The 22,280-nt window shown below is 46.9% G+C and overlaps 1 protein-coding gene across 2 annotated transcripts in view; it reads right to left on the bottom strand.

Moving 5' to 3' along the window:
* Positions 1 to 22,280, bottom strand: part of cadm3 (cell adhesion molecule 3) — a 46,904-nt gene that overhangs the window by 20,174 nt on the left and 4,450 nt on the right. For both annotated transcript variants that reach the window (XR_009717664.1, XM_061295693.1), the window contains exon 3: positions 468 to 617. Coding sequence is in view for 1 of the 2 variants with exons in the window: in XM_061295693.1 (XP_061151677.1) it covers positions 468 to 617 (150 nt within the window). In the remaining variant the exon portion in view is untranslated. The remainder of the gene's footprint in view (positions 1 to 467; positions 618 to 22,280) is intronic.

The raw sequence follows: 22,280 nt of genomic DNA, 5'->3' as shown, positions 1-22,280 counted from the left end.
ATTTTGCGCACAAGAAATACAGCATAGTATTTCCAAACCCAAAACTAAGCGTCATGAGAGCTAATCACAAGGTTTTTACGACAGCGGCGGCATTCTGATTGCGTAGACATCTGTTGGGGGTCTTCCCCCGCCGCTCCCGCTCGCTCGCTATTACGGCCAACTTCCTACGCAGTCCTCGTTTCCCGCTGCGTTCGTCGGCTGCCTTCAAAGGCGAGAGCGACCTTGAGAGGCTTTGCTTTGCCTTGCCATGGTGCCGGAGACCAGGCTCATTTTCTCATTTGTGTGGTCCTCGCCATTGGCTGTCAAAAAACGTTTGCCCTGCGCTAGCTAGGAAAACTTTACATCACTTTCCCCAGGAAAGGTGAGTGTTGTGTCATTGATGATATAGTGGTTCACAGAACTGGGGTCAACCTCACGGCAGGCAACTGGAGTATTTGGGGGGGAAATGTCAACTGGGTAGCCCTTACCTCTCTTCTCGCCAAAGTAGAGCGTCTGTTGCACCGTGTTGGACCACTGCAGTGACGAGTTGTCGCTCTCGGCCACCCGGCAGGTCAGCGTGACAGCTCCGCCCACCGAAACCGTCTCGTCCGAGGTGACGGGCTGCAGGGGGTCCTCGTCTGGACGGGACACAGAAAGACATCAGGCTATGGCGATCGCTAACCTTGCCTTCAAACTTGTTATAAACCCAGGCTGGCCCAGGCTTGAAACTCTCATTTGAAAAAGCAAATTAAAAACCCTAACTCAGACTTGAAACCTTGTCTTAAAATCCTGGTTGAAATCCTGGTTGAAGCCCAACTCCAGCTTTGGCCTGAAACTCGAATTTAGGCTTGAAATGCTTAATTAGACAGGCTAAGCTTGTCTTGAAACCCTAATCCCCGTTTGAACCTCTTTGACCCTCTCTGGAAATCCAAATCCCAATTGAAAACCTTGACCAGGTGTTGAACCTCTACTTTAAAACCCTTCCTCAGGCTTTGTGCGACCTATTTTTACGTGGCCTTGGCCGAGGTCCGGCCGGCCCCTATAACATGTCCACTTCATTAGGTACACCAACGGCCGACACTGCACACTGGAGGGATCCAAAGCGTCCCCGCATATTTCCCGCCATTTTCTCTCTCTCCATTTGTCTTCCTCCCCCATCTGCCCCCTCCCTCTCCATCTGCCCCCTCGTCCTCACACGCTCCCTCGATCTTCACCTCCTGTTGAGACTCCTCATCCTCGGCGATAACGCCGCAGTACAAGCCAGTCGTCTGATTGGACGATAGCGAGCGAGCGAGTGGGTGGTGTGTGTGTGTTTGTTAAGGGGTTCCTTCCCCCAACTTATTATGTGTCTGAGTTTGCATGCAGGCTGTTTGTTTTACACTACAAATTTATCAGCCACTGTAGTGGTGCATCTGGGTGATTTATGAGCCTCCTTTTTCTTATCTGCATTGAAGTGTGTGCGCCTGCGCGCCCGTGTGTGTCAGGCTGATGATGACGAAGATGATGATGGTAGAGGTATAGTATGAAGGAGACACCCAGCGGGATTCAGTTTGATGTGTTTGATATGGTGTGCGCGTGATGGGACATTACACGCACGCATGCACACAAGCATATAGTCACACGTATGTAAAGGTATGAGGCAGGCCACAAATGTGTGTGCAAAGGTAGAAAAAACACATACTGGTGTTCTTGGCAGACAAAATGAGATTCTCACGCATGCACGGACACACACACACATTAAGTATATACATACACAACTACAAATACACACACACACACATTCTGCCTCCAAACTACGCCCATCTGTTTCCAAGTATGGCCAGCCCCCAAATAAGCCTACACGTGTGTGTGTGTGTGCGTGTGTGTGTGCGCGTGCGTGCGTGCGTGTGTGTCCTCCAGACCACCTCTGGCCTCCAAAAGACCCCCCCATGCCAGTCCTTATGTTGCTCCCCTCTGGGATGGCGCCTCAATTTACATATGTGTACGAGGGGACAGCGTAAGCTATGCTGAGGTCACGAGCGTCATCGGCACGATTTTTCAGTTGACCTTTTTCATGTACACAAAAATAATATAAATACAAACACGTAAATAACACATGATTCAAAGTCACAAACATAAGTGGCCACCTAAACCTTAGTATATACAATAATAAATAGAAACAAAAAGATGACACAGTACATGGAAAGGCGGAAAAAAGAATCAGAAAGGAAATTATTTAAGTTGTATAAATAAACAAAATGAAATGAAATAAACTAAACTAAACTAAACCCACCACCACCACCTGTGCTCTTTGCACAAACAATCTTGACGGCCCTTGTTTCACCCAACCCACCCCAGCCCACCCCTACTTTATAAGAAGGGGACCCACAAAACCAGTCCTGCCTGTCAAGCACAGTTAGCTGAGACAAGCACCCCTGGAGTCCCGCGCCCGCCATCATGAAAACAAGAGAAGGAGAGCATGCTGGGAGAAAAAGGGAGGGGAGGGGGCTCTGCTAGGGTACGGGGGGAGGCGCGGCCGCTGACAAAAATCAAAGAATAAGAGTTGGAAAATGAGAAGATGGCAAAGGAAGGACACAGGAGACATAAGCACGTATGGATGGATGACGGCAATGAGGCGGCATGACAGGGTGACGGCAAGAGAGGCGTGCTGAAAAATGCCCAAAGTCAAAGGAGACACAAGAAGCACAAGGGAAAAAAATATAGATATACTATATGGACCTCAGGCTCATAAGAGCAAGCTGATAAGCCAAAAAAAAAAAAAACAACCAATGTCATTCTTGTGCCAAGAACTCTGGCAAGGCCAAACAATCTGCAAACTAGAATTGCGCAATACCAAAACTGCCAGGCTCAGTCTAGCAGGGGCTGCCATTTTGTGTACATTTCTTAACAAAACAAAACATTTAAAAAAACTAACTAACTAACTAACTAACTAACTAACTAACTAACTAACTAACTAACTAACTAACTAACTAACTAACTAACTAACTGCAGCCTGTCAGTGTCAATCTACCCAAGCAAGCGGGCAACTCCTTAACCAATCAACTAACAAACAACAGTCCAAACACAAGCTGTTTCTTGAGGCCTCCTGTAATTAACTTTGCCCTTTTCTCAGTTCTCAGATTGTCTGCGAGTGTTAGCCCAGCGATCCCTTGCTGAACACTGACACTTTGTGTGCCGTCCTCACGCCGCACAAAGCCGGATTATCAAGCAGGCCAAACAAGAGACAAACAAGAGAACAACCCCCCACCCAACCTCAGCAGCACCACCACTAAACCTCCTTACCATCCCATCCATCCCTTAAGGCACTAAATCCGGGGCGCCACAAATGCTGCACCCCACGAGAGAGGAATGTGAAGCGCATTAGCTGACTTCCAGCAATGAAATTTCAAGTCCACATTGTGGCCCGCCGCAACGTTCGGCCTGCTAGGAAGTCAGGGACCGCTCCCCGGAATTGTGAGAGAGAGTCCGGTCGCGGTCACTTTCAGGCTCTTGCGCAACAAACGACCGTAATTGACCTCAGGGAAAAGCTGTTTGCGGGTTAGAATTTCAGCCATTCGCATTAGAAAAAGTATCAGATGGCAGGGCAAGATCTCAAGTCTTTATTGATCTGCCTGAGCGCTTTTCTGTACTCAGATTGCTATCCTGCCATAAAGTGTGTTAGCCATGTTAGCATTTGTAGCAATTCCCATTGGGTTGCTAGCACATTTGATGTTAGCATGCTAGACATCAACATTGTTCTAATTAGAACTTCCATTTTGTCGGGGGTCAAAGTAAAAACAGGTCCACGTCAGTCAAGTCTACGGCTATGCCAACATAGCATACTACAAAATGTTGCTCAAACCAAAACTCCATTTAGGCCTCCATATCAGCCACCTAGTTGTGGGCTATGTCATGCATGTTGTTTTTCCTCCAAATTGTAGCTTTCCCGTCTGGTGGGGCATTCAAGGTACCGCCCTGTATCGTAAATTACAAGACTCGATGACAACAATAGCCTAATTGAGTCATATACCACCGCGTTCACGTCCACACAGAGTTAAGATAAAGCGAGTGAAATCTTTAATGCGCTGGCAAATGCTCAGGGCTGCCCTGCCAATAGGCCACTTAAAGAAATGAGCAGTCAATTACGCAAAGTCTGGCTTTTTTTTACCCTTCTTTTAACGACAATCACCGAAGCGGCAACGGAAGCTTCCCGAAGGACTCTCGCTTTATCATGCATACAGTTATTTATTTATTTTCTTCCTGTCTTAATATAAATACGTATATGCATGAGCGGGGACGTTAAGTGTTTAGCTGCTAAAGTGCCCTACGTGTAATTTATTCGCCAATGGCGCGCATCCAAACGACTCAAATCTACATGACAGCGCTAGGCTGTTAGCATCCATTGGCATCACGGCATTAAATCAGGGTGACTTGTTTCAAAAGAAACACGAGTTGAAAACAATTGCTCGGTGACTTGATAACAATTCTGTGTCAAAATAGCCCAAGTATCAAGAATGAGAATTAGACGTTCCGTTGCTTGGTTTTTCACCACTTTGAAGCCTTGTTTCAAATACCTGCCGATTGTTTTAATCACTTAAACTTGGCAGAAGTGTAATCCCGGTACAGTCAATCAAGGCTTCTTGTCCTCGTTATTGCCCGGTTAGTGACCGCGTGGGCCACCAAGTTGGGTCACAGGACCGCGTCACCCAACCACCGCTGGCGGCCATGACGGCGTAAGTGGCACAGAAAAACACCCTCAGTGGTCAATTAGTCCACGCCACGGCCATGTCCGTTGACGCCGACAAACCGCCGACCGCTATTGTTCGGGCCGTCTCCACCGGCCATTGTTGCTTCCCCACCAAAGATGCCCCGACCCTCCCTTTGCAGTGACTCACCCCCTACTTGTCGTCTTTATCTTCTCCCGCCAGAACTACATTGATCTCCAGTGTTGTGATTCAGAGTGACAAACCACGTCTGAAAGGTTGCCTTCATTACCCATTACGAGGCGTGCGAATTCCTCCACACACATTACACTCACACACACACACACACAAATACACACACACGGTCTCGGGAGGGGGAAAGCATTCAACAGGATGAGGGGGAAAAGATTCGATGCACTCGACTCAATCAAACTTTTGACCACTTTCTACACAAAGCTTTGCGTGTGTGTCTGTGTGCGTGTGTGAAAGAGTGTCTGAGGGGATCCCAAGAACACACACGCACACACACAAACACTTTGCAAAACACTGCGTGTCCTTGCCAAAAGACAGCGAAAAGACAAAGAGGAGGCTTGTCTTCAAACAAAGAACGACCAGTCTCAGCAACAGCTACACAACGTGTGTGTGTGTGTGTGTTTGTGAGTGTAATACACTTCTTAATTTATCAACAACACAATGTAGCAGTTTACAACTTTACTCGGCACTCGGAGTAAAAAAAAACCCAAAACAGATGGACTCGAAAGGTCACAAAAGTCCCAGATTAAAGTCATTTGTTCACAAAAATGTGGTCATTAACATTTGGGAGAGGACCTATCAAGCCTTAACGTAACATATCACACAGATTAAAAAACAATCCACCTTTTGTCAATGAGTGAGAAGCATACGTGAGATAGCGAGCGAATAAAACATACCATTTGTTCACAATCCATTAACTGGCTAAGCTAATGTAGCTTTTCAAATTAAATAACTCAAATGCACCACATAGGACTCTGAAGATCAAAATTATAGTTGTTTTGTTCCTAATGTGTTGATCAATATACCAGTTGGTTTCTAGCTAGCTTGGCTAAAGTAGCTAGACCCACATCCTTTGTGTGGACAACCACACAGTCCTTTTGCTCACAAAATGTGTGTCAATATTTTGGATCACAAGTGACAAGGTGCACTTTGCATATTTAAATGTACTTGGCTGGTCCCAAAATGACCAAATGGGAGTCATTTGTTCACAAACATTTGGTCAAATCTTGCTGCTAACCAGCTAGCTAATCTAACATAGAACGCACCAGACCCGTCGCAAGATGGCTGTTCTGTGGACAAAAATAGAGGCTAAGAACTGAAATGAAGACAAATAGCTGCGGCGGATCGCCGAGCGCACACGCAACTTGTAAGCGGGGATGTAATGCATGTAAATGATGTTATGAATCTAAGTTAATTACCAAAGAAAAAACGGCGGCTAATCATCAATCATGGCAGCGTTTTATCCCACCGCGTGCTATCTAATATATTCGCCGTCTGGGTGGAAATGTACTTCTTGTCTGTGGGCGGGGAGGGGGGGGGAAAAGTCACTTAGAGCGTGATAAAAGAAGCAAAGAAGCCATTTTGTTCCAATAAAACGCCCCGAGATGCCTTTACCGATTACTGGCGTTCAGTCAAAGGCCTGAGACCGTGACACATTAGCTTCAAGCAAGGGTGAATAGTTTTGAAGAAGGAAAGGGGGGGGAAAAAAAAAGCAAAATGAAATGAATCATAGAGACCATTTGTGGTGCAGCTGTGGACAGGAATGTCTATCAAGGAAGTCAAGTCTTGCGCTGCCGTCAGGTGTGATGGGAAATGTGAACCTTTCCTCAAACAACAACAACAATGCAGCGTTGCTTCCAAATGTCCAGAAAACAAAGCGTTGTGCTAGAACTTGACCTACCACTTAATGGACAGGCTGTCAAAGCTCCCTTTACGCTACATCCTAGCTCGGCCATCTTTATCTGGCTGCCGTCTTCATCTCACTACCTCCTCCTCATCCTTGTCTGCAGTGGCTGAATTCCCTCAGGTGGGCCAACGGGAGACTATTACAACTCCCCGACAGATTCGCTCGCCTCCAATTTCGCTCTATCCTCTTCTCGTCCCTCTTCCATCAACCTCCTCTCTTCCCTCGCGCTCGGCCTCCGTTGCCTTCCATTGGTTGGCTCTATCATCAGCCGCGCTGATAGTGTGTGTACGCACGCGCGCCTTTTCCAATCCTGACCATCAATCGCGACCCCCCTCCCCACGCTCTTTTTTTTTTTTCTCCAGTCAATATAATTGGCATCACAGGAGCACTCCCTGCAGAGTGTATGCTAAAACAGCTCGAGGAGGAGGAGGAGGAAGATGCCGATAAAAGACAAGAACAAAAGAAGGGAGTGGACGCCAGGTGGACAAGAGAAGATGACTTGGAATCTGAAGGTAGATGACAACAAGAGGAGCCTTTTTTAATTAAGCGTTGCACATTTGCGTGTCATGTACATACGTGCTTCCAATTTGGTAGCATCAGATCACATCACAAGGAAGGAAATGGGGGCTTAAAAGCAAAATGGCCAACTTTGTGTAGCTTTTCACACTTGCCCACCAAATTTCATGAAGGCTTCGTGGACTGAATTTCAAATCATTCATGAACAGAGATATTACTACAGTTGTACTGTACAGTATTTTGGGGTATGACGGCTTTTTTGTGGTTTGACGCATGAAACACTTCAAACTGACTTCAGGGGCAGAATTGATGAACGGAGATATTACTGTGGTTCTGTTTTACGGGAAGTCGTCAAAAAATGGCAGACTTTCCATGTCTTTTCAGGTTGGAGATTTTTTTTTGTGGCTGTACACTTGCCAAACGACTTTCATGTTGTTAAGTGAAATTGCCTTCAGGGAGGGAAGCTTGCAATAAGGCATGAGTTGAGTTATTGCTGGAGACCTGATTTGATAGTGACTCATGAAACACACCGCTGCTTACCAAAATAGTTTTGCACACCTCGGGCCAAAACCAAAAATTCTTTACAATTTCACATTGCCCATTTGTCTGGTACACATGGTGGTAGCAATCTGCTTCAAGTGATTGTCTTGAAAGGACCCCTGGAAAGGCGACCATCAAATAGCCGATTGAAAGGACGAGCGCCCAAGCAGGTAACAGGTGAGCGAGCGCCAGCCAACCTGCCAGCTCAGTTCAAAGATGTGGCAAATTGACGCCATTGAAGCGTCCTGTATCACATGACTTGTGTGAAACGGTTGTCACTAATGATCTAATTAATATCCCGCTGCTGCTTTGCTGTCACTGAACCTCGCGTACGTGTCAACATCAAAGACCGTTTCGCCTCTTCGATAGTTTGCGTAAAACCGTAGAATAATCCCCAATTAGTCGTCGGTTGACTTGACGTAATCGTGAACATCAAATGCAAGATCAAGTGTTCGATGGATTAATTTATGCATTCCCAAACATCAAAGACGTTTTGGAAGGTTCAGTGTCTTTAACAAAAGCGTAAAGAAAAAAGACACTCGGGAGTTATCAAGAAAGCTAACATATGTATTTTTGTAAACACGAAAGACAACTGTGAGCGTTGAATGACAGTCATTTGGAGAATGAATGGAGCGAAAATGCTTTGAAAACATCCAAGACACCGTTTCCCCAACATCAAAGACAATGAGGACCTTCAGCTTTGCTGTGGAATGTTACTTTTGCCGGTCCTTAGCATCAGCGGCTAACTGACTGTTACTGTATCACATGACGTGCCGCTAGCGGCCGTAGCTAATGAGCTAATTAATCTCCCGCCGCCGCCGCCTTTCCCAACGTGACACATAAACAAAGCAGCGGCTGCTTTACAATGGTCCTCACTGGCTTTATTGATGGCTCGCCCATGGTAAATAAAACTGGACTGCAATTTATTGGAAAGAACCGTGGCAAGATGCACCTTGTTGGACCAAGGCAAACGCATTGGGCACATACATTGTCCGTATCAATTTTCAGTGGCAATTTATTCGCTACTATTTCACCAAAATAGGGGAAAACCCGAAGCCCAGCTCAAAACCCTACTTTGAAAGGCTAACTTGAAATCGTACTTTAAAAAAACAACCGTGGTTTGACACCATATCTAGAAACCCGGTCCTTAGCCCCTCGCCAATGGCGGCGCTTGACTGTACAAGTTGTTGATTGGAGAGATCTGATCGGATGAGTGATTTGTTATCGGGTTTTTTTCCAACTCACTGATCGGTGATTGACTCCAAAATCCTATATTGAAACCCACTATTTAGAGCATCTCCACAACTATGCAACAATGTTACTTTGTACAATAACAAACTTTTTGGGCGCTCCCCCTTCCCCAAACATTCTGACTCACTAACCATGCTAAAGAAAAAACTACCTAGTAAATCTCAGCGCTAATAGCATCATTTGTTTCAGGTAATTACTTGTCCAAACGCCGCTGTTTACATTTTCTTAAGAATCCTGCCAAAGTGCCAGAAGCGACGCGCCTTTTTCCAACTCAATGCGGCTCTCCCTACAATTAGAAACGTGTGGCGTAACAAAAGGGAGCAACGGCGAGAAAGGAACATGAAGCCCAATTTTGTTGGCGAGAGCGGAGGCCCATGAATAAAACACGTCTCACCGCAATGTTTGGCACAATTTTAAAACTTTAGTATGGACCGGACGACATTGAGAAGATGCTGATTGAAGATGCCCCCAACTAACCGTACGTCCATATTTTTGTGAACAACATAGGCAGTTGGCTCACTTAACAAAGCGAATAAACAAAGCAAATAAGTCAACGTCAAAGACTGTTTAGTCTTGAACAAACCTAACGTCCGTGTTTTTTGTAAATCAAATCAATGTTGGTTTTTAGAGCGTTAAAAAGACCTAACGTTGACATTTACACAAATCATCGGTAAAGTCAACATGCTTGGGAAACATCTAAAAAAAATTTCAGCCACGCAAACATCAAAGGTAGTTTAGCATAGTTGTTATTTTTCAACGAGCCCTCCAAGTGTTTTGGGGAAAACATCAAAGACGGTTGAGCGTGTCATGACCTATTGCACATTTTCCGCATTTTGTCAAACACCAAAGGCGCTTTGACTCTTCAGCAGCCGCCGCGTGCATGTAAGGCCGAAGGAATCGTGCCGTTTGCGTCCTGATGTGTGTCACATTTGTGGCGCCGTTCCTTGCCACTTCGAGCGTCACGTGTCTATTTCGTGCACTCGAATGACTCATTGAGTTAGCTTGCGCATTAAGGAGCTAATTGTTGAGTATTTATGAATAATAAATGGGGCATTTATTTAGCCCGTGTGGCCAGCGAACGGCCCTTCCAACACAAAATTACTGTAATGAATATTTCATATTATGTGTCAAGGCTTAATGTGCGACATGAGAATGAGGCTCTAAACAACAAACACAAAGTTAACTTGAAGCCCTAACCCAGGCACTGACTTAAAAGCTTCATTGTAAAACCTAAGTCTAGTTTGAAAGCCTCATTTGAAAGCCTAACCCAAGCTGTGAATAATTTACTTGTGTTCCATAACCAAGTCTATTCCAAAACCAAACGGTGCATCAAGGAGATGAGCGCTTGACAGGAAAATGGCCGCCGTCACTTTCGGCACGAAAGCGACATCACGTCCTCCCCTCAGCCACCCCGTCCTGTCAGCCATCTTTTGTCTGGGGAATACGCAGCCGTCACTCCAGTGCATCCTGGCGCCACCAGCTAATCTGCCAGTGCCACAAAGAATGACGAGATTTACAGTGTCAAGGAATAACCACGCGCAGATTTTCTCATGAGTCGCAGTCAACGACAACAATGTCAAGGAGTGCCGACAGGATAAGGTGAGGGAGGGGGGCAGGTTTGAACCTGACCTTTGACCTGGCACTTTGTGAATTAGCCTCCTAAGATTTAAGGTCAAAGCGAATTCAAGTCCTCACAACCAGCCTGGTAGAGTGTCCGCCCTGAGACTGGAAGGTTGTGGGTTCAAACCCCGGCCGGGTCATACCAAAGACTATAAAATGGGACCCATTGCCTCCCTCCTTGGCACTCAGTATTAACGGTTGGAATTGGAGGGTTAGATCACCAAATGATTCCCGAGCACGGCACCGCTGCTGCTCACTGCTCCCCTCTCCCCCAGGGGATGGATCAAAATCACACGGGGATGCAGAGGACAAATTTCACCACACCCAGATGTGTGTGTGACGATCATTGGGACTTTTCTGTATACATCAAAGAGAGTTGGAAGTCTTGAGTGCGGCAAACATGCATGTTTCTCTGTCAATCATACACAATTTCCAATCATGGTAATTTTTATTTTGCACGTTTTCTTCAATCACAACTCTGCGTTTCGATTCAAATCCAAAACAACTGTCGATATGACACGGGCGGGCGTCAAGGACGGCGAACAGCTAAAGTCAGGCAGCGAGCGTCTTTGTTGCGACTTTGAAGCAGGTCAGTCTTGGGCTTTGACCCGACGCTAATTGAATGAGCCTCTTAAGCGCCTTAATGCCGCGTCCTCAAGCGCCGCCGTACTCCACGTTCAGTACGGAAATGAACACGCGAGGTCAAGGAGGATGTGTCGTCCTCCGCTTGCCTTTATCATTTGTCAGGAAAAATAAAAATTTGTGTCATCTATCAGGCCTTTCGGCTTTCAATAAACGGCAACATTGGCTTAAAAAACATTCATCCTTGCTCCAAAGCCTACTTCCAAGCCATAATTCTGGTTTGAAATCCGACGAAAATTATCATTTGAGACGCTAACCCTATCTTGAAAACCAAATTTTGAGCCCCAGACGTTCACTAGAAATAATTTGCCAGTCCGTCGGCACTTTAGGCAGCCGCCTCAAAGATCCTTGCCAGTCTTAAGCACTCTTGATATTTTGGGGTGACTGTGTGAGCTAATCAATCAATAAAATAAACTAAATTGGACATACGGCCGCTGGAAAGCCTCATTGATTTCCCATTTGACAAACGCGGGTGCGCTTGATTTGATATTGAACGTTGGGAACGTGGCGCGTCAATCATTTCAAAGCCCACCTCGTTGTTTTTGGAGGAAATGTTAATGCATTATCGTTCCAGCGGGGGGCGCCCTCGCTGGCACAAACTTGATTGTCATTTTCGAAACAAGCACAAAAGATAAACACGCGCAAAATGTCCCTCGGCCTTTTAGACAACAACATCACACCGGACCGGACCACTTCATACCCTAACCCAATCTTGAAAACTCTTGAACGCCCGCCCTAAGGATATGAAACATGATCCCTGGTTTGAAACAGTCATTTGAAAGCCAAATTTGAAAGGCTAACCTAAGCTTTGAAAGGCTAACCCAGTCTCCAAACCCGACTTTGTTATCCTTACGGGCCGAGGCTGGCAAAACACAGAAGGAAATGAGGTCAGAATAAAAACAAGCGCCGCAAAATCTGGCTGATCCTTTTCGACAAGCGCGGATCAAACCCGAGAGCTTCCGGAGCCGACAACACCAAACGTCCCGGTTCCTTTTAGTGCCCGTGAAGACATCACGACGGAGCTGGTACACAAACCGCACAACTCTTTAAATATTCATCACAGAGTGGAGGCGGGGTAAACTGTGACTCTGGGCTTCCATCACGAAGAGTTTTAGCCTGGAGGAAGTTGAAGTGCGTCACTATCGTCACGTGTTCTATGCGAGGCGCTCATCAAACATACAGCAGAGCCGCGTTGGCGGCACCGCTAATAGTCGTCGGGCTTCAAAAAGGCGGCTGAGCTCGGTAGTGCCATCGCATCTGCGCTTTTACACAAAGGCCATCCAATTTACCACCCGCTATGTATCGACAAATCATCGCCATGATTGTCGTCATCATCATCATCATCATCATCACCATCGGAGGAGCCGGGTGGATTCAACACAGTGGCGCCTTGAGATAACAACTGGATCTTCTGCCTACCAGTTTATATATCAAACCATCTTTCTCTAATGAAATAAATGCAAATAGCATTCATCCATCCAAGGTAATCTCGTCTTTAATGACTCGACCGTTGTTTTTTTTGTTGTCAAACTTTAAAGACAATTGAGCATTCCAATAAAATAGTAGTACCATCCAACATGCAGATTCAGTTTCAGAAAAACCTGAGTTGACACAAATTGGAGGCTGCGATGCTATTGTGGTGAGGTGACAGCCACTGGAGCGAAGCGCTTTATAACGCTTCGCACTCGGAGAAGAAGATGGGGGGGGAAAAAAAAGGCAATCAGGAACAAAACAATGGCACTGCTGCTGCAGCCGTTGGCATTCGCCGCCATTGTCGGTTAGGAAAAAAAAAAAAGTCTTAATGACACTCAAGTACGCGCTGGGCTGAGCAACAAAACAAGAGAATGGAAGATAATAAACTGGGGAAAAAACAAGTGGGAAACGAGGAGGAAAAGGTTGGTAACCGGGGACTAGCAACGGGGGGTGGGGGCGAATATGTGTTTGTACGCCTTGAGAGAAAAAGAGCTTAATGAGACTCAAGTATGGGCTGAAAAACAAAGATCGGAAGCAAGAGAAGAACAAAATGGAAGGACAGCAAAAAAGGTGCCAAGTAGTAGGAAATATTGGGGAAAATGTACGAATGACAAACTGAGGGATGGCTGAGCCCATACTAGAAGGGCTTTCTTTAAAATGCTTATTTCTTTCCCCTCGTATAAAAAAGTCCTGATAGTATCTGCACTATTGGTGACTACACAAGAATTGAATACTCACACTGGTATCGAGTGTATAGATGAGTGTTTTGATGAAGCTGGAAGGCAATTTCTAGTCCTCACAGCTGTTATCGCGCAAATGGAAGGCCGCAATGTGCCCCAGTAAATGTAGTTAGGACACATCACAAGCGTATGGATGGCTGACATTCAACCTCAGCCAAACCAGGACTTCAAGCAAGCCCTTCTAGGCCTTCCCTCGCCCCTTTACGGTTTACGGCCGGCCCCTTTTCACGCAAGAAGCCAGGCATCATCATTCTCGTCGCCTTTCAAGAAGGCCTCATAAAAGACGACCTTTTCCACTTTAAAGTACATGGCTATAGCGTCTAATGATCCTCGCCCCTCCTATAATGCAACAGCCCCTCCCCGCCTCTGCTTTACACAGGGCACGTGCACAAGCTTCAACCAATTATAGCAGCGGCATAAATGATGGCCGACACTAAATGCCAGCTAGTGTATTAATGCAAAGGGCATTTGAATAATACGCCGCGGCGTTTAATGGCAGCGCGGCATGTGGGACGCCGAGATTGGGAAGCACCCGAGCGATGACGGCTGGCCGGCTGTAAATTTGCGCTACGGAACACTGCTTTTGATGCCTGACAAAAAAAAACAAAAACAAAAACAGAGACCAACTGTGGATGGTTTGGTAAAAAACAAAGACTTCTTCCATTAAGCTCAAGTTGCAAAAGGTGAAAAAAAAAAGTATTGTTGAATGTGCATGTGTTTTGGAAACATTTCAAAGGCAACTTGAATCTAACGTACGTGGCAAATCCAGATTATGGCCAAATTGTAATTGCACGTTTTGCATCTTCAATGAAACAAATTGAAGCCAAGTGAGATGCCACAATTGGCATAAGTAGGTTAGGGCACAGACACTTTCAGATAATTTTGTCGAAGTAGACGTTGTGGCAAACACGGTACAGTTTAGCGTCAAGTCAAATTTGCAACTGGTCCACTTGTAATAAGGTTAGCGCCTGCTTTGAGCACCAGATTGCGCTCTCTAAACGATGATCTCATAACGCTAAATGTCACTGTTGTGTTTGCCGTTATTGCCGCTTTGCCACTCCGGCTCATTATCAAGCAACCTTCTTCCCGACGATTATTTCCTCATTTTTGTCAGCGCCCGCAATAGCTCCACGTCAATAAGCACAATTGAGTTCTCGCGTTGGCTGCCAATGCGTCCCCATCGGCCGATGGGCACAAATGACTCCTCTAGGTTAACCTTGAGAGTTTGTTTTTCTTTCTTAAAGAGGGATGACTCATTTTCGCCAGTGACAGCTGCAGCTCGGGATAAAAAAAAGGCATCTGGCGCTTAATCGTTACGAATAAGGCCGTGCCATCGATCAGCAGTCAGTCAACGGCCGGGAATCAAGCGCGCACGCACGCAAGCACCTCGGGTGAATTCTGCATGCTCCGTAATCATCATCATCATCAATATGGGTGAGTATACATTGAGACACGTGATGTAGCTTTTAAAAGCAGATTGTTTTCCCAAGCATCAAAGACAATTGAAGAACGTGAACATAAATGCTGTTTCATAATTTGGAGAATTGAATCAACCAAAAGTAGTTCATTCAATTCAATTTAGTGGGATGTGAACAATCAATGACAATTTAGGCTTCAACAAACCGGATGAAGGCATTTTCATTAACGTTCATTTGGCAACAATTTGAATTTACAGTACTATTCATTTTGTGCAACCATTTAATCGAATAATTGGTGGTTTCATCGACATCAAAGACTTCAAACAATGTATGACTTGAGCGTTTTATTTATTTATTATTTATTGTTTGTGCCTTCTTGTTTTTATTTTGTGTCGTCTAATTGTATGTTTATCGTGTACTGTGTCTTGTCTCCGTGGGATGGAGGAAACGGAATTTCGGTTTCTTTGTGTGTCTTGACATATGAAGGGATTGACAATAAAGCTGACTTTGACTTTGATTTTGTGTTTATAAATACAATTGACTATTTCATAAATACATACAAGTTCTACAAGTATTTGCAAAGCGGATGCACATGTTTATGACTATTAAAGACAATTTAGCATCCTCTTGCGCTTTGAAAAACAAAGACGGAACATCCGACGTTAAAGCGACAAAAATTCAAGACACGACGCCGAGCGAGCGTCTTGACCGCGTCCGTCTCGGCCATCGCCTCGCCGCGCAGACAAAAGGCGGCAAACAGGCGTCCCTAATCCGCCGGCTGAATGAACAGCAAAACAAAAGGGAGGAGGAAGGCAGACACGGCAGCTTGGACACACGGCGCGTAAGCTGATTAGCGGGAAGACACGGGCGGTAATGGGAGGCGTGCGTGCGTGCGTGTGTGCGTGAGCGGGAACAACGCGGTAGGGGTGAGATGGCGGAGGAAGAAAAGAAGCTAGCGAGAGCTAATGATGGCGAGCACAAAGCGCAGAGGCGGCAAAAACAACAGCATCGGGGAGCGTGGGGAAACAAAATCGGAACAAAAGAAGCGCCTCGCAAGTAGGACAAAAAACACAGAAGGAAGAAGGAGCACGCAGGAGGAAATTGAACACCCGTGCAGCCGGCCGGCATTTTTGCAAATATCAATGACGATCAACAGCAACTAAAATATCAAACATCAAACGTGCCGTTTAGTCCGCTACAAACCAAGGGTCTTCACTTGGAAGTACCTGAAAACAATTTTGGAGACTAGGCCCAGTCTAAAAGTTTCTGGAAACATCAAAGACCATGTATAAGGCCGCAATTTAGTCTTCAAGCTTTTTTAGGATTAGCAATGAGGATTTTGTCATTCTTTACAAAGCTACGTACACGTTTTTCGTTTGCGACGCACGAGACAATTCTGATTAGTGCCGCGACCGAGTATCCAGCCAAGTGCGGCTAAATGTGCGGCTAATTGAGATTTACTTGGAAACAAATATGCTCCTGCCTCTAAGCTGCTTTCACTCAGCCTCGCATGAGATGTTACCAAACACACACACACGATGGACTCAGAAATACACATTTGGTCCTCTTTAACGTGGCTAAGCGCACCATCAAATTGCTTCGAACTCAGTCATAAATGTAATTTGTTTATTTGTGAATTTTCGGTGATGCCAAAAGCATTTGGCTAGCCAGAGGCTGAGCCGCCCTGTTGTTTACGCCTCTCTACTGTCCCATCGTTCTGTACCCATATATAATATATATATATAAACATCCGTTACACAAGGGCATTTTTAGCCACTTTTGCCATATAAAAGCCACCCTTTGAAAGCTGGTACAATTGGCAGAGCGCTGACATAGTCAGGTCGGTTGTCTAATCTTCCAGCAACAGTCCCGTTTCATTTCCATGTGAGTGTACCTCCTCCTAGGTGGATTAGAGCTGCTTTATCTGGCAGTAAAGAGGAACTTAGCAAAGGAAAAGGCCAACAAGACTTTGACACCAGCAGAATATGACTGAAGCCGCCGTGAGCGATTGGGTTCCGCCTTAAAAGGTTCCCTTGCGAGCGGGTAATCGGCGACCGAGTTCCACCTAAAGGTCCGTGGGCGCCCCGTGGGCGCATTGCGGGCCCTCCACCCCCGTATTAGGAAACAATATTTTGAGTCTTTTTTGAAGCACAAAGTGACGAGGAAGAAGCAGATTGTTGACACAGACTCTCCAGGCTTGTTTTCTCAGGCACAGGTACATACAAAACAATCCAGTCATATTGAATAATTGACTCGCAGTCAAACAATCAGCCACTCGTGAAAAGCTGTTGCGCAAACCCGCACGCTGCCTGACAGTTCCGTCATGTTCGAATCTGGATTTTGAAATAGACCGCACAGAGCAGACTCTGACCTAATCGGGCACTGAGGATTGCGTCCCACCTTCAAAGAATGGACTGTAAATTCAATGCCAAAGCATAGAAGTCATCCAAAGGGAGGCTTGGATGAATTACAACGGCTTTATCTGGCTATAAAGAGACTTTTAGCCAAGGAGCCTCTCCCAAGGAAGCGGACGAAGTGATGGCATCATCAACAAAGACAACCTCGGCGCTCTCATACTCTGACCCTTGGCACTCGGACGCAATCGATACCAAAGCGGCACACGCTGCCCGACAAAGACGCGTCTGTCTCTAAATCCTGAGTCGCTCCGACTGGGAGGGAATGCATCAACGACCTGACGGCAATCAATTAAAAAACGTCCGTTCTGAAGAATTTCCGACGGATAACGAGAGGCAGGGGTGAAGTCGGGTGAGGGAAATTGTCTAAACCGTCCTGGGGGGGGGGGGGGGGGGGGTAATAAGAGCTGTTGTTGGTGGAAACAATGTGAATTAGTTCATCCCGAGACCGCTCTTGTTTGTTTAATCGGCAGCAGCGATACTTTCAAGGCCCAACAGTCCGGCGGAATTTTCCTCGACCTTGAGAGACAACTGGCAAACGGATGGCTAGCCGGATGAACGAGAGGACTTGGGAAGACACGTGGACAAACTAATCCATGACTTGTGTATGGCCAGATGGACAGAACGACAGACAATAGGATGGGCAGACTGATGGACGGGTGAATGGCAGATAAATAGACAGACAGATGGATGAAATGAGAGGCAAACAGACGGGCACGATATCTACGGTGCCGTGTAGCCGGATGGCTCGATGGACGGTTGGACAAACGAACGGGCAGATGTGAGCGGACGGACGCATGGAAGGCAGATGGCAGAATTTCGCCGACCTTGAGAGACGGTTGCAGACTGATGGATGCCTTTCTTAAGAGGCCCGTTGAGTGCGCAGCCACAAAATCCCCCCCGAGCGCCATTGCCGTTCAAAGTAACGTTAAGGTGAAAAAAGTCATGAAAGAGAGACGATGGATGCTGTCTATTCCCCCGCTTTGGGGCAGCAGGGGGCGCTACAATCAATAGCACGATATGAGAAATTGGCAAGGTCCAAGCTCCTCGCAGCTGTTGCTACACTTAGTCAAGAAAAATGATCTGCGAATAGAAGAGGAAAATTGGACTTGGCCAGCATCATCCTGCAAATGTCACCTCTTCCTTTTCAGCGGCAGGTAGCTTTAACAATTGGCAAAGTCAAACCCGCACCCTCTAAACTGTGAGGCTAACCACTGCGCGCCACTGTAACACATTGAATGTAGTTTCTTCCTAAAACACAAAGCGCTGAGATCCAGCAGCTGCGCAAAGGCTGACTTTGGCAAATTTTTCCTGAAAGGGACAAGTGAACAAATCTGTACCGTTACGCCCCTGATAAGTCAATTGAGGCAAAGCCAGTGTGAAATCGTCTAATTGCTTTCGACACAAAGGGGCGTGGGTGTCAAGTTTGATCTGCTAAATTTCCCGCTATCTCCCTCGCACACAAGCCTATGTCCGAACAAGACAAATCCACGGCTCATCTTCAGCGCCACGTTCAATATTGCTACCTCATACGCACAAAACGGCGAGCTGGGAAACTGACGGACGGCGATGTGTGAGGGGTTCAAACAGAGTCATGATAATGAGCCCCATCGGGCAGCAATGGGCCGAGTAGAATCCAAGTATAGTTCTTCCCGACGGCGTAACGATTCCACGAGTCCCATCTATTCCATGTCGGTGCTTATTACGGCGTTTGTGCAGCGGCCAATGTGTCAGCTCCCGAGCTTCCTCGAAGGGGACGCACTAATTGCGCCACGAATTCCGCAGCTGGATGTGCAGCCGTACCGAGGGAAAAGGAGCTCTTGGAAGGCCACGCGGATTAGGCGCGCCGTTGGCCGGCTGTGCCCCGATTCCGCCGCGGTGACCCAATTACCGAGGTGCCACCGCGAGGCTCAGAAGAGTCCGCAGGCAAAGCCGGCCATCTGGATAGTGAGCGGACAGGTGGATGGACGGACGGATGAATGTGTAGGTGGACGAACAGACTGATGCAGCTGAATGGGCAAATGAACAGATGGATGGATGCATAGGTGGAGGAACAGATGGACAGACAGGTGGATGGAGGAATGGACTGATGGGCAGATGGACAGATGAGTGGATGGATGTAAAGATGGGCAGAAGGACAGGATGGACAGATGAGTGGCGGCTGGGGAGATGGATGGTCGGCCGGATGGATGGAAGTGCGTAAGGTCGGACCGATGGCTCAGCTGATTGAAAGACGGCTGTATGGCCAAGAGATGGTAGGATGGACGAGTGAATGGATGGATGAATGGATAGCGGATGGGTGGACCGACGGACGGTAAGGTTGTCGAGACAATGGATCCACGGATGGATGATTGGGGTTCTGGATAGATGTGTCAAGGGACAGACTCAGGGGATAGCTGCATGAGGTCCGGAAAATCGGATGTTGCTTAGCGTTGATGGGCGGTTTCCATTTATTTATCAATTTGAGGCCCACGATAAAGATTAAGGGTCGCTTGGCAGGAAGATTTAGCGTCTCGGGTTCACCTCCCCGCGACAGGGCCGCCTCTGTCTCGGTGGCTGGATGCCCATTTCCTGTTTGTTTACCACTGAATCCTCCCAAAGCCTGCCAAGAAAACGACGGCAGAGCTAATGGCGGTGCATTAGCCGTAGCGCCCAAAAGCAAAAAGAGGCGGCTCGGAAGCCAGGCCCTGCGCCTGTTAACAAGGCCGGCTGATAAGCGCTGACTCATTAACTAGCCGAGATGCGCCTCAGCGAGGGAATCGCACGCCAAAACCACGGTGACAGCCTGAGATTGGTTTACATTTGGATGTGCCGACTCAGGCTCGGGCTATTTGCTGGATTGTGTCTTGGCTAGCTTGCCAAGGGTAGGCATCTGGCAGAAAAGCAATTAGTACTCCCATTCGCAGCACCCCTTAATAAATGTGGCGGCTGATTGATTAAAAACCCCACAAAGACTGTTGGGGTTTTTTTTCACCGCAGCCGGTACGAGCGAGTTTCACGCTCAAGTTCTGCTTTTATCTCTGCAGATCTTCACCAACAAAACACGCATATTAAAAATAGCTTCACATATGACATGCGGCTATTAATAAGAGCCGCTCTCAAAGAGAGGCCCAAGCGTAAATGACGAGAGCAAGAGCGGGTCAAAGCGGCTGGTGGCGCTAGAGCACCAAGGACGGAAAGATGGGAATGGATGGCTACAGATGGATGGAAGCTTGGATGGATGTAAAGACTGATGACCGATGGATGATCTCTCATCTCAAAACAGAAAGATGGATGGGTGGATGGAAAATGGATGGATTGTGTCCTCTGATGTCTCATGTGGTCATCCATTGATTTTGCTGAGCTCTGCATTCTTTATCTCTGTTATACATAAGATTGAATAATTGATGCAAAGTAGATCTTTGTGCCTCAGGACCCTTTTAGCGTGGAGACTCCATTATGATTATGATGCCCTCCCGCTAGCCACCACGCCTTCCCCCTCTCTGAGTAGCCACCACGCCTTCCCCCTCTCTGAGTGACTGAAGACTGATTCAGCAGCACCATGGCTAGCAACCAACAACAAGCTCAGCCACGGCTTTTTACCATTCGTCACCCTGTGAAAGTAACGAGCGAGCGGCTCCATATTGACATTTTGCTCCCTTGGATCCAAAAGCGGTTGGGGATCCTGACGAGACTACCTCCTTTAAGCTGTTAAGATCCCACAAAAGCCCAACAATTTATGTTTCCGCTAATGAGATTCTACAGATTTAGAAGAATACAAAAGCCGGATTTCACCTTACACCATGCTTTTAGTAACTCACGCCGCCGTCTCCACACTCTGTTTTGTAACCTGAACCGTAAGTGAAGGAAGGGCAAACGGCTTGGAATCTTACCCCTAAGCCTAAAGCGACACCAAAACCTTAATCCTTAACTCAAGCTCTTACGTAATGGTCGTCGTTATAGCAGAGGGCATCGTGACAATGCCATCAAATGATGCTCTGTGAGGTGATATGAATAAAGTTCTCGTCGCTCTCCAGGAATGATTAAATTTGGCGACAAAGATGCAGCATAACTGCGTCGCTGCCCTTGTTGCTTGGCTAGCCACACCGGAATGAATCTTTCAGGGCGAGCTGTGATCGGATTAGATGAAGATAGCGAGGCGCCGCTAACCGCTATGCAAGCAACTAGCGCCGTCTGGCTGGCCATCTTTGGCCAGCAACAACAAGAGCTGAAAGTGCTCCGTAGATTGACTGCTTGGAAGATGAGATGCCAAAAATGTGATTAGCAATAAGTCAACTTTGAACACTTGACGCGGATGCTGTCGATTCATCGGCAAGCCCCGCTGAGTACGATACGCAACTTGAAAAACTGTAGCCATCCTACGCCAGAAGTCCAGTTTAACGTCAGGAAGCCTCAGTCTCAGCTGCTCCGGTTGGCGGATGAGTAACATTCCTCCTTCAATTGTAATGTTTCTGCAGCCAAAGAGGTCATTCTGGCGCTCTAACCATTGCGTGACCTCTCGCTAGCCGCCATGTTTCTCCTTTGGATGGCTCGTCTGTCGAAATGTTGGCGTGCGTCCCGTGTGCCTCGCGGAAAGCTTCCAGGCAAAAGCCAACGGTGTCTCGTTTGCCAACTCGCTGGCGAGTGAGACCGGGGCGGACGATTCATTGTGACTATTTATTGCGGCGCTACGACAAATTCCCTTACTTAAGGTGATGAAGAAAAGAAGCCAGTTTAAGTCTGATGAATGCCTGCCTGCGGTGTGAACGGGGGCGGATGTTCTCATTTCCCGGGAGCCGCGTCATCCTATTTGATCTAGTGTAAGTAATATTAGCGTGTGTCTCCGGTGAGATGGCACATTTACCGACAAAAAGTGACTTAAATACAAAGTCAGACAAATATGAGCGGTGTGACAGCAAGGTAAATACGAGGTAACGGTGAGGGGAGCCGTACCAAGGGGAAAAAAATGAGTAAGGAGCTCAGGGTGATGGGTTAGTTTCAAGCTTATGGTTGGGGTAAAGTTTTTCAAAGAGAGAGCCTGAATCGAAAAGACGGATTTCCAACATTCCAACGGACACCTTACACTC

Source organism: Syngnathus typhle, linkage group LG13 (genome assembly GCF_033458585.1).
Source record: "Syngnathus typhle isolate RoL2023-S1 ecotype Sweden linkage group LG13, RoL_Styp_1.0, whole genome shotgun sequence".
NCBI lineage: Eukaryota > Metazoa > Chordata > Actinopteri > Syngnathiformes > Syngnathidae > Syngnathus > Syngnathus typhle.
Note: the sequence above shows the minus strand (reverse complement) of the source record. Positions and strands in the feature narration are given on the sequence as shown.